This window comes from Fibroporia radiculosa, assembly GCF_000313525.1.
Source record: "Fibroporia radiculosa TFFH 294 genomic supercontigs, scaffold3261, whole genome shotgun sequence".
NCBI lineage: Eukaryota > Fungi > Basidiomycota > Agaricomycetes > Polyporales > Fibroporiaceae > Fibroporia > Fibroporia radiculosa.
In genome coordinates, this window is record NW_012133381.1 from 1,409 (window position 1) to 14,845 (window position 13,437).

At 51.9% G+C, this 13,437-nt stretch overlaps 2 protein-coding genes across 2 annotated transcripts; both read left to right on the plus strand.

The window, feature by feature from the left end:
* Positions 1-726: 726 nt before the first annotated feature.
* FIBRA_04613 (uncharacterized protein) lies at positions 727-5,934 on the plus strand (the record flags this gene model as incomplete). Its single annotated transcript, XM_012326404.1, has 3 exons — positions 727-789; positions 842-884; positions 5,666-5,934. 3 exons carry the CDS (start codon positions 727-729, stop codon positions 5,932-5,934), a joined length of 375 nt encoding a protein of 124 aa, XP_012181794.1.
* A 4,334-nt stretch (positions 5,935-10,268) lies between these two features.
* Positions 10,269-11,106, plus strand: FIBRA_04614 (uncharacterized protein; the record flags this gene model as incomplete). The annotated part of the gene is made up of 2 exons (XM_012326405.1): positions 10,269-10,982; positions 11,059-11,106. The coding sequence occupies 2 exons, from the start codon at positions 10,269-10,271 to the stop codon at positions 11,104-11,106; spliced, it is 762 nt and encodes a 253-aa protein (XP_012181795.1).
* Between the last annotated feature and the right edge of the window lie 2,331 nt (positions 11,107-13,437).

The window sequence follows — 13,437 nt, forward strand, 5'->3', positions numbered from 1 at the left end:
ACAACGACGTGAAGATTGGCGACATTGGCCAATTTTGGGTGCTAATCTGAGAAGGATCTGAGGACCTTAAATGCGAGTGCGAGCTTCCACACAGGAGCTCTATCAGCACTATCCGCTAAGTAGTAGCGACAGTGCGTGCGCCTTTAGATGGGGGAAGCAGAAAGAACCGGGGGCATTAATGTCCTACGCGACAAGTCACAGGTGGTTCTGAAGAAACTCAAGACGGATTGATGAGGGGCCGGGATACCAGGGGGCAACGATTGAAACGGGCGTTTTCCAGTGTGACGAATACGCAGCGGCCCTGAGGGCGCAGACTTACGGTGAGTACATGACAGGGTGGGAGATGGAGACATCAAAAGAGGTACTTGTATGTGGATGGATCAGTGGATATGTGCTTTGACGATCAAAGCGTGTTCCAATGAGACAAGCCATGGGTGACGTACGACTCCGATGATGCGTTAGCTTTGACCTGGGCCATATAGAAGCACAAGGGAAAGCGCGAGAGGACCCAGTCTATGACAATATATATAGGTGTGTTGAAATCGAAGCATTCAGCTCCTCGGATTCATTGCTCTCGTCTTGCACTGGTCAAATGTGGATCGCCTATATTCCAACTTTCCTCCACTTCCTGATTCAATCGTCGATCTCCAGAGCTCTGATGACCCACTCTTGTTCGTCCGTGCCATCGCTCGGCTAGGTACCGGCCATGCGGGCAGCCTGCGCGCAATGGCTGTCAAAATAAATGCAACCGCGCGTCCACGCCCTATTACCCCTTGGTTAGCGACGTGGGTACGTCGCATGTATCGCATTTACAGGCAATGATTACTGAATTTTTATGTAGTTTGTGCGTTTTGCCACCGTATGGCCGCTCTCCTCGAATATAGGTACGTTTCTTATGTCGCTAGTCGTTCTTCATCCGTTGTAACCTGAACTACCCATGGCCAGCCCAATGAGAAGGTCATCATGATAGCGCCCCAGATGCGACCATCAAAAGTTGTACCCACCCTCAATCACGCCAACGTCTTCCCCGTAATTGAGGAGACTAGCATTTGCATCATCGTAATGAGACATCGCGAGTGTCCTTGCGAATAATGGAGCTTCCTCTTCCCTGCATCGACCTAGGCCAGGGCTGAGGCAGGCCGTGCCAAACTTGTCTCTCCGGGAACGTTCGCCTCCGCTTTCGGAAACTTCGTGTCCATCCAGTCCCTCAGCGTGACAGTGCCATCTTCAGGCGAAGTATTCATCTATAAATAAGACAATTATCAAAATCAAAAAGGATCAGCCAACGTAATTACTCAATGCGAGCAGGTCGAGGATGATATATTTACCTTAAAGGAGTAAATTTACGCATATTAATTTGCAACAGTTTCCATCTCGTGATGTATTTGCCCTAAGGACATAAATGCACCTTGTAGATGGTCTTCCGCAGTGCATCGAGGGACTGGCTACATCCCAGGCGCACCAGCAAAAGCGGGTAAGTTATTAGACTGCGCTCACACCGTGACATCGACGGACAAACGGCCATAGTGTCAGAACGAGAGCGAGGGTGAATTTGTCTGACGGTAATGGAGGAGCCGCCGATCTTGCTTTTGGTCATGCTGCTTGATAAAATCGACGAGGGAGACTAAAACAACGACAGCATTGTGTCTGTCAACGTTATGACATCGTGCTTGAGAACCTCTCTTCGGTCGGCAAGGATCCAAATGAGCTATGCCGATGCTGCGACGAAGTGGTTCGTCTGTAAAATTTAGGGTTAAGCTGGCTTTAATTTCATCCGAGAAGGGAAAACTCGGATTTCAATGGAAAAACAAAGACGATCCATACCTTAGGCGAGTCCCAAAAAAGGAAAAGACTGTTGTTATATTGGAGCATGTCTTCTACTACTATTAGGACACTTCTTGGCTTGTCTCATCCTCTGCCATATGGATAAATTACCATGCAGAAGGCATCCAATATGGTGATAGAGCGAAAACATACAGGGAAGACATGATGTTGCCAGCAGGGAGGAGGTGAACGGGTTGACAGAGCAGAGACGTCGGGATCCTAGTTCGAACGTCACTCATCGAATGCACGGGCACTTGAAGTCATAGTGCACTGCGTGTGCTCGGAGCAGCACTTCAATTAGTCTTGCAGGGTGTGGTGCACAGCAAGGAAGGGGTCCTTCCCGAACACTTGGTCAAGGCATACCGCTGGAAGCTGAAAATACCCATCATCGAGGAATTGATGAATACAATAACGATAGCAACTTACCACCACCCCTGCCTTGTGGCACTGCGCGCAGGCTCGCCGTGGGTGGTTTCAGAAGCGACACGACATGGCACACGCCTGTTCCTGTGAAGACAGACGCGTCGGATGAAACTTGAACAGACATTCATATTGCTTCTGCGACATCGCAAGCTTCTACTCTCGCGTGTAGAGTATCGCTGCGCCACTCCCAAAATTGTCGACCAAGTGCGTATGTGGGACAAGGACGCCAGATCTCTCGTACGGGTATATGAGGCAATTAGTGGCCGTACACAGACGAAAATCGCGAGTGGGCATACGCATCGAATCGGCGCAAGGAATGTGGGGAGAGACGACGATTGAACCAGGAAGCAGCAACTGTGTGCGTGGGCGCGGCGAGTCAGCTAAGGCAGAGGATTGGGTCATCTCGTAGCGTTTATAGACGTTCCGGCACTAGAGATGTGCGAATGTGAGGGAGAAGGATTGGCGGGATGGCAGTGGCCTTGCCCTGAGGGTATTTATGCAGCAATGAACAAAGCAACGAGACGGAACGCGTCATCATGTTGCGGCTTAAGGAGGAAAGAATGGAGTGGTGGCTAGAACAATTGAATCACGTACTATCATTTTCTACACCCTGTTCCTTTGTGATTGCTTCAAACTGGCCTGGAAGCTCATCGATCATCCTTCACTAGAAGTGGCCCTCCTATTGTCTGTACATTGCGTTCAGCGACCTGGACGCGAGGACAATGTATTCGTCTCCGGCCTCACGACCAGGGGCGAGGTCTGGCCAGATTAAGCGGCGAATGCGACAGACCGGATGAGCGAGGTGGAACAGGCAAGCTAGCGCGGCGGCATATGCAATCTACCATAAATAAATCATAGTAAATGAGGAAGTACAATGTCAAAAGGCATATTAGTTCACGTAATATAATATGTGGGCTGTATGGCACTGTAGAGTCCGGATGCACAGCAAAATAAAATGGCTACAATGATTGAGCAGTATGGAGGGGTAAAGTTCTGAATGGCGAACAAGCTAAAGCAGCCCCCCACTCGCACGAGTCGGAAACTCATGAGGATAATCCCGTATACATTCGCAACCGCGAAGGTGATGCGTACATTTCAAAGGCAGCGAAAGAAGGTTTACAAAACAAACTGAGGACATACAGTACTGAGCTGAGTCGGCATTATTTGTCTCTCAATGGCCTAGCGTCTGGAGGAATATCGTCGGTAACATGCCGCTATGGTGGCCGCGGGCAGGTGTTTAGCGAGAGAGAGAGAGAGAGAGAGATCTTATGAACCGATATGGCAACTTGTATCGAGCACGTCCTCCTTGAAGATGGTGAAAGTCATAAACGTGAAATCATCGATCCTAAACAACATACGCTCCAAAAGGGTGGAGAGCCGGAGCAAAAACTTACATCTATGAAGAACGTATGCCATAAGACACGCGAGGACGACCCCATTATCCTCGCATCAACGTCGATATCGTCGACCCATCGACATTGAAAGAGGGATCTACATGTTGACACTTACGAGCAGGATGCAACGAGATGAGTGGTTCCTACAGCACATAGCGATAGAGACAGACGGAGACAGAGGTGGCAAGCTGCAGTTGGCTCGTACAAGACAAGCAGATGAACAAAGTGACCAAGAGGCAAGCGGCGGTGGCTTCAACTCTGCGACGAGAGGAGGCAGCGTCCGGCAGGGGCCGAAACAAGTCTCCTCGCAACCACTGCATCCGAATTTTCAGTAAGCCTGGCAGCAGAGTGCAGAGTCGCGTGCTAGCCCCTGCGGATTGTTCTCGTCGAACCACTCACGACCAGCAAAATCAGCGTACTTTGTACCAAGGTTCAGAAGTTTATACGGAGACGTGGTACGGTACTATTACAACAACTCTACAGGCACTGGTTCCTTTGGAATCTACTCGTACAACCATTTTGCCCACGAAGATACCCCGCCATGCTGTAAATTAAAGCCGCGAGCTCGCTGCCCAACTTCAACGGTCCGGGTGCGGCATGTTCACTGTCGTCGTTGTCGTCCTATCATTTTCGTGCATTGATGGCCATTCGCAGTCCGACCTCCGCTCCTGGACTCACATGTACAGAACCAATCGCAGACACAGTCATGCGCATCACCACGAGTATCGATGGAGGGTGCAGCCGACGACGTTGAAATGGAAAGGGCGGGCTTCTATTTGCTCTGGTATTTTCTCTCGTCCGTCGCTTTCTTCTCTGTATACCCGCATCCTTGGAAGTGGATGAATTGGGGCGCATTTGGACCGTATCGACGTGTCTTAGACTTGAGCGTATAGTTGTTCGCGTCGCGCCCTCCTAGACCAGCTGAACGTCAGAGCGCCGACGGCGCAAGGTGAGTTCCGCAAGATGAGACTGCGAGGTGGTGCGGTTAGGGGACTGCTGACGAACGGGATGTCACCACTGTCGGGAGTATATGAAGATGAGGTTTAACCCACTTGCGCACTAGGACTTGCTAGCAGAGCTCAAATCCAACATGATAGACATGTGAAATTAAGGATAGACGAGAACAAACCCGCGAGGAACGCACGGCTCGACGATTGAATCAGGAAGCGGGAATTTACGTGGAGACATGGGTGGGCGCATTTGTGCAACAAGGACGGTCGCTTTTGAGTCTTGTGGCACAGAATCCTGCGAGCATTCGTTGGTTGCTCAAGGGGGGGGTATATATGTGGAAATGGAACAAAGGAGCGTTGGTTTTGTAAAGTCTTCGCTCACGCCGCGTGTTCTGCAACAATGCATGATATGTATGTTTCTCTTTCTTATAGATGTCTTCAGGAATAAAGATGAAGAGGCCTAGTCATGGTGAAGATAAGTCATGCCAACATCTTATGAGGTCGGTCGTGGGAAAAATGCAAACTGAGATATTAATAGGAAGTACAGCTCAAAATCTACACTATGGAGATGTGGTACAGTGATAGAGACATCCGGGCACGGAGATAGATTGAAATGCAGTTTTGGCTAATCCGGGAGGACAGGCGGATTAAAAGACTACGTGATGGGTTTGCATAGAGGGCCATACAGAAATGGGGGATCACCATGAAAGCGGCTATGACGGCATGAGTATTCTGGTATCATTAGCATGGCCGGACTTACATGATGTTGTCCAGCGTCCAGTCTCCCTACCCACCTAATAGTGCGCACAGCGGCGCAAACAGCTCGCAATACCGCAGAGGGTATTGACCACCCCCTTGCCCGTCGCACATTTGATGCACCCACGCCCTACACCACCCTTGCCTGATCACACAGCGTGTTTCAGGATCACCGCTGACGTGGGAGCGATGTATGGACAGTGGCACGCAGTATTTATCTGAATGCGAGCGCCGGGAGTCAGCTAGCACTCATTTTATGAAGGTCGCATGCTGCCTTACCACACGCGCTTCAACGACAGCCACTCCATGACTGCGCAGAAGACATCGGCGTCGACCCCGGACTGGCCCCGTCCCGGGAACTGAGGGCTCCCTGCTATATTTCTGTGCTGGAGATGCGTGAACCAGCGTACATCAACACGGAATCTAGTTTAGCAAAGTATACCGCTGAGCTTGACGAAGAGTTGCTGAGAATCGTCTCTACTTACGGTGAGCTTGCGCAGAAGAACCACACACGCGCTACTTCAGCTGGATTGCCAGCGCCCGGACCGCCTGAGGCGGCAAAGGATGTACCAGAGGGTGACGATTGAGTCATCATGAAGGTTGGGAGGAGGAAAGCAGAGGCTGGGTGCGTCGAGAGGTGAGTGCATAGCAGCGGGAAACATTAGAGTGCTGCTGCCAGTGCAAGCAACGGGGAGGCAGCACGATGAGAGATGCTACTGGGGTTCTACCATCCGCGAGTATTTATACAAAAGCGATGTGGACGGCCCATGTGACTCTGAAGGGAGTGGCATGGGCCAAAGCACCAGACGGAGGCCTTCGCGGTTGGCTATATGGCCGGTGTGGACGTGGATCAGTACGGGCCACTCTCTTCAAACTCACTTTCTCGATGGCTCATTGGTAGATGTCTTCTGCGTACCGTTCGTTTCTAGATAAAGATACTCTTCACCGTATTAAATATTCCATGCCAAGAAGAACCCTTACAACTTGATCTGACCTGGATCAGATACTCGCCTACAGAAATATTCTTCTCTGGTTTTTAACACAAGCCTGTCTCACGATGCTGCAGTTCTTTTGTCTCCCTGAGTATGACCGGAATCCACCCGGTGACCGACGAGTTCCGCACCTCTTGGCTTCGTATATCCCTCAATTCGCCTTCGCTACAGATATGTTCACTGGCACTGCACCTTTATTTCTCGCGAACATTTACTGATCCACTGCAGGATACAAGTACAGCGGCTTCAGTAGTCATTCAGGCTCTACCAGTGGCGTCCCAGAAGAACTTCAAGAAGAACTTTGCAAAGTGGGCTCTAGCAACCCTGGCTACGTCCCTGTGAGGCTCGGCCGAATGCGATGCTAGCTCGGAGAACATAGCATATTGTACAAGTAATTTGTAAAGTTAGCACAGTGTTGCACTTCTATTGCTGTTGCATATAAAAGTAGTAGTAGTTATAAAATTAGCACATTGTCGTGCCCGTGTTTCTTTTCGTATACGGAGTACAGCCTCGCGCCACTATTTTCGCGCCAACGCGCACATTTTCCCTTTCCCCACCAGTGTCAGACCTCTGTCTAAATTGTCCTCGTTGGGCCCTATACATCTCCTTCTCCATTCACAACGCATCGAGCACACGCCCGTTTGGCGACCATGATGTGCGGATTACCACCGCATCAACTCCGTTAGCCGACTGGCCATCGCGGTGCGGACGCCCACACACGGCTTATTAACCACGTTGCCGCCACAGCCTGCTCGAAAAACATTGCCGGTGTTTGCGACGTCTCTTTCTCTCATTATTCTTGCAGGGCTGAACATGTGCGGGCGGCGGATGCGGAGTATGGCAGAATCAGTGGGTGCAAGCTAGACCCGCGGTATGTATTTTCATGGTCGGGTGCAAGACCGAAACACCAATGTGGACGCGCGGGCTTGGACCTTGAGTCGCGCGCGGAGCAGCGGCATGTGCAAGGCGGAGCGGACCAGAAGGTGGAGACGCGAAGCTGTGGAAGCAGGGCAGCGATTAGTAATGCGAGGGTAAATGGGCAGGGCTCAACATACGCATCATCACAACATGTGCGGGACAGGGACATGCGACAGCTGCTTGGCAAGGCGGAAGTGTCACGCCGTAAGTGGCCAAGTCGAACTTGTCGGGGTCGCCGAGACAGAGGTAATCCGCGATATTGGCCGCGGGTACCAGAGAGTGACGATTGAACCAGGAAGGTCGAGGTAGGGATGGCGGCTGGGACAAGCAGCGCAGCGCGCCTCAGAAAGGCGCAATTTCATTGTGGAGGAGATCACTGGAGGAACTGTGGAATGGAGTTGCGAAGTGACGGCTGTAGAACACTAGGAAGGGTATTTATACCTGGGGATGGACGTGGCCCCGCCTCTGCTGAGGACAAAGCGCATGCCATACACAGACCCAAGGCCGTGGCCCGCAGCAGACCCCTACGCCACGCAGGGCATGGAAGACCAAGGGCCGGGAACGGTGGCTTGTTTTGAGTTGAAACGCGGGTGCAGCCCCCCAAAAAATTCAACGTCAAGCTGCGTTTGTGAGGATGGAAAAATAATCAGCACCGAAAATAGCTGTCTAGTTCCGTCATAAGGGTGAGCATATGTAGATCAAATTCCCAAAATCTGCTGCGCCACACCCGCATGCAGAAATATAGACCGTGGCAACACGTTGTCGCCGCCACGATTTCCAAAGGCCACAAAAGCGTTGCTGCGTAAAGCGCTTCTCAGTGTGGCGTCCCGCCACCAGCGACACAGATGAGTCAGCACACAATTGTACGCTACTCAGCACCTCTTAAAGAGAAATAAGAAGTTCCATCAATGAGAGGAAACTTGAATGGGCACTCAGCTTCGTGGGCAACGTCCGCGTTGGACTTGGTAGTAGCAATGCAGACCTACGCTAAGCTCACTGTCTTCACTGTAGAGGCGATATCATCTGGATTATGACTCACAGATGCACGGAGGAGGATAGCGTCCTCTAGGGACATTTCTCGTACTGAACGTGCAGCAGCAGCATCGCATTCTGCAAGCAGGAAGGGATTGCAGCCGAAGTAGCACCGTCCAATCACTGCCGAAGCGAAGCCTATCTCATATTCCCGGTGACGGTCCCACTCGTCTTGTCCATCGTCAACCCACTGGCAGAGACAGTATTGTACGTACACCGTCTGCGGGAGCGGCAGCATTCGTCGTCAGGGATCTGAGATAGACCCCCGCTTCGGCAACTACCGCATGGACCCACTTCGGCGTCTGAGGCTGCAACAGCGTTCTCCTCCAACGCCTCCTCCAAGTACCTCCCATGCTGTGCGTTGAGTACCTGCGTCGTCAATGCTCAATCTTTATTTCAGTGAAAACATATTCATCTATGCAATTATGCGTTCCTGGCTGTGTCGTGGCATGCCGGATTGCCCAGGACTTTCCAGCGCCGAAGTGGGTGGCGATTCGTCTGGTTTCGCTGTGGTAGCCTGTATGCGGCTGGTCCAAGGCTCGCGTTTGTCTGACCTACTTCCTGTATCTCTCAGAGGTCTATGACATCTCCCTGAAGAGCGATTACAGTGGATATCAATGTATGTATGCTATTCATCGAACAGACAACGTGGTTTCAATAGCTTTATCCTACTTCATATATGTATATATGTCCACATCTCATAACTTCCCCACTGGCGCTGAACAGATCCGAGTTTTATGGGATTTAATGATATTCTCATGGATACGATGGCGCGCATAGGGCATTTGGATGATTTTGAAGCGGACTTCCTAGGTAAGCAAATCTCTTCAGACTCGCGCGACATCACTTCATCGCTTCGTCGTTCAGGTTTCCGACCCCGTCTCACACCTGTAAGCCCTTGTATTCGGTGTGTGGGTGCGAAAGGATGTAAGATGCGAAGGAGGGCGACGAGAGATGCTGGAAGTACAGCAAGGCGGGTCGATGGCAACGCATACAGGCTGTCTTTGCGGATGTCGGTACAGGGTGCATTGTATGGCGGGGTGCGGCTCACACTTTGCCTGATAGGACCGAAGTTGCGTTGTCCACTATATATGTGAGCATATAGAGGCGTGTTCTCCTTGTGGATTCCCGTTAACGCTCATAGCGGTCTTCCAGGTCTGGGACGAGCCTTGGTCAGCTGGCGTCGAACGCATCCCTTCAGTGATTCTCCTACACACCTGATCATCATGCGCTCCAAACTTCGCCCGCTTCACATGTTGCAGTTGCAGTGGGGGTTTGTATACACAAGCAAGATTGGCATCGATAACGACGACGATCGAATCAGGAAAGAGGGCAGATAGGGCTGCGCTGTCATCGTTATCGTGAACATCAAGTCTGGTGTGCGATGTGTGATGCGCGAGGTTGCGACATTCTACCAGAGCAGTCCCCGCATTTATGTGCAGCGGAACAAAGCAGCAGCGGACGCGCGTTGTGCAACCATTCACGGGGAGGAACGACGCGACATCCCTTTGTCTCTGCATTCTTGGTCTAAGTCTCGATCACCGTAAGACTAGAACGGCTTCAGTTTGCGTAAGTCTCTGTCCTCGTCTGTGTCGGATGTGCAATTGTAACGGTGAGTCTGCTCGATGCTTGTTCTGTACCGAGTAGCGTTGACTGTATTTATAAATAGCTCTGAAAGACCATGTTGACTTGATCTTGATGCAGCTGGGCACCTTCAGAGGTGTGTGCTGTGATGTTCGTTCCTGTTTTGTCGAGGAGTCGAAATCCGCCGGCCCGGAGAGCGACGCCATGGTCCGGAGTGATATCGGGCAAAGTCAGTCAGGAAGATGGCTTTCAGTCAGACCAAGTCGTTGTATAGTCACAGTGCATGCATGCATGCGCGCTCAGTCGGCCATGTTGCGACTTATATACGTGGCGCTCACACAGGCGAGTTTTCCGTCTCTCTTTTGAGCTCCTCCGAGCGGCTAGGATCTACGACCATGTCCAATGCTCTTCCTCCTCATATCACCAGTGTCCCCGAAGCTATCGTTTCCGCTTCTATTGCGACCCCTGTCGAAAACCTCAAGCTCCACGAGGTATCGAGGAACCCGCATGTCTTGCGTCTCCTCACGAACATGAAAGATTTCAGTAAGGCTCTCAGTGTTCAGCTGGACAATAATCGACGGCTACGCGCAGAGGTCGACGAATTGCGAGCTCTGAACCATGCGCTGCGCGTTCGCAATGCGAGGTGGGGCGACGAGAACGAGATTTTCCGCCAGGAAAGCGCAGAATTGCGATACATCATCCACACAATGGAGACCGCGGCTTCCGCTTCCCTCCAAGAGCACGGACACCGCTGCTCAATCCAGGGTAACCGCCCGTGCGCCGACTACAGCGAGAGCGATTCAGAGTCCCTGACTCCAAGCGACTCGATTTCATGCAGAGGGAACTCCCACACGAAGCAGCCCGTTATCGATACTGTCCAAGAGTACTTTTCAAGCTACGCATCGCGAGGGCCATTAGAGACACCTTGGTTGAATGATGAGAGCTCCGAGTACACGTCCTCATCTCTCTCCCCACCCTCTTCCGGATACCGTGATGCTTCAAATAACTGCGCTCCCAAGCAGAGTCGAGCTCGTTCATCAAAACGACACTCCAGTGACTCTTCCAAGAACTCGTCGGGACGTCTTAACAGCGCAAATATGACTCCAAAGGTAAGTGTCCTCATTCATCTGCCATCGCGATCAGTCTGGCCCATAAAAAAAGCGCGAGACTGAATGGCTTCCACAGCGCAAGTACAAAGAATCGATCGTGGTTCACGGCGCAGCAGAGAGCTGAGTGGAGGTGGGGTCTGATCTCGAGCTTGGGCTTGTTCGAAGGTCGTGTGGAATTCTGGGGCTTATGCGAGAGTTGTATGTCCTAGAGATCGTTTATAGAGGCTTTCCCTGTGTCCGAGTCCGTTTAAGGGAGAACGTTGGGAGACCTGCGCGAGCGCGCGTTGGCGCCGATATGACGCGCTCGTCAGCATATTCTCGTCAGCGTATGCGCGCACGCCCGGGCCTTTCTCTCTTGCAGACACGGGCCGTTGACTTCGACATCATCACACGATGCTCATCTGCCCGCTCGTTCTATCTCTGCGACTTGTACATGCATTTTATGCGCACAAGTTGTCTCCATCTTAGTATCTCTGACCGGGCGTGCGGCATGCAACTCTGGAATTCGATATCGAGAAAGTAGAAGGAGAATAATGTATGTTATTCCCTCACATGCGGTTTACATGCTCGGGTCAGATTCGTTCATCATGTCTTCAAACTTCAAACTTCAAACGCGCTCAACGATAATTGTGGTCATGAATTCCCCGCGGGGCGCGCTCCGACTGAGCTGGCCTCGTAATAGTGCGATTCCTTCGCCAAAGCCAGTCTTGTGGGTGCACCCCATGCCCACATCCGTCATCGCGTGCGGGTCCTGTGGTTCTAGCCTTGTTGTGTGCTTGTTGTGCGCACGGCCATGCGCATTGGCCTTCTCCACGACCTCTACGCGATCGGCCATCCATACCCTTAGAGTATAAATGCCCCCAGCGCACTAATCATTCATCACCACCACCACATATAGGGCGTCTTGTACTCATTCAAACAACCTCAACAGCACAGCACTCAGCCCCCAGCCCCCAGCACCCATAGCTCTCCTGGCTGAATGGGCACACATCCCACTTCCATCACCTCTCTGGTACCCGTACTCCACGACTCTCGATTTGCCCAGAATGGGCGAGGTGCGTCTGTCTACTTCCTTTCTCATTCGTTGACTCACGTTCGCGCCGTTTCAACCGTCATCGCTGCACATGTTTGCAGGGTACTACGGCAGCAGCCCGCATTTCAGCGGCCGTCGACGCCGTTCTTTCAGGCACCCGCGGCAGCCCAGGCTTCCAGGCTTCTCCTTTTTACTGGGACGCAGCTAGGAGCCTCGACAAGGGTTGCAGTGCGCGAACCACGCTGGCTCCTGCTCACCGCATCTGGATCTCGGGGTGGTCTCCGGGACACTCATACCATGTGCTGCCAAGGGCGTCGCCGATGTCACTCCAACACAGCATCCTATCCACTCCTCCTGCGTTTCCAAATCCTTCCACCCATCACGTCCATTAGGAAGGCGCATACGGTGCCGCGTTACCGAGCTCGACGTGCGCGCGCCACGAATGCGTGGATCAAGCATCCAAGAGAGCGAATGATACGCGCAGTCCTTCTTGAGTCTGATCACGGCTGAAATACGCTTGAAAGGCCTCTGAGCACTGATATGCGGTCATTTCGGTGAGTGTAGAGCTGAATCTCTTCGGACGAGTACTCCGAATCTAATGGCAGCTTTTGCGACTTACAGTCACTATCCCTTTCATAAAACCATATTATTTGTCAACACCCCATACACTGGCTCCATAATGAACAAGGTCCATTAAAAAATATTCATTGGTCCCGTAGTGTCAGCAGACAGTAAACGCAGATAATGACTTACAATGAGGAGGGAGACACATGGTCCGTATCGAAGCCTCGCATTGATCCACACACGCGCTTTGGACCCCCATTACCGCTTATTAAATAGTATAGTAGCGACTCGACAGCCAATACGCATATCGGTACTTTCAAATTTATCCGCATATTCTACTCGAGTTCTGCTTGCCTGGGGCTATATGAAGTGGCACGAAGAACATCGCCCGTACCTCGGCGAAGCAGTTAACCCGTAAGGGACAATACAAGCCAATACAGATACCGAGACAGACTGCAAAGGCTCGCGCACGTCCGATGTATCGATGCGGATTTGCATTGTTTTACTACGCGCGTCGTAGACCACCACTCCTTTGTTCCTGGGCTCTGTATAAATGGCCTGTGGAGCTTCATCCAGTCTTTTCAGCACCATTGTAGACGATGACGACTGCAGCCACGCCGCCACTACTGCCGCCCTTCCCCTTCCTGATTCAATCGTCATGCCGGAGGACCCTTATATCGATGACCACAGGCGTACGCCGCATGCGGCTGTCCCACATTGGCCTCGTTCTCACCGCTGCCCCGCTGGGGTCCGTAGCGACACATGCCTCACGTTTCAGCATGCGTCGAAGCTGCAGCTGCGCCATACGCACGTTCCGGATCGCCATACGCATACCAGAACACAGCACATGGGGGGGGG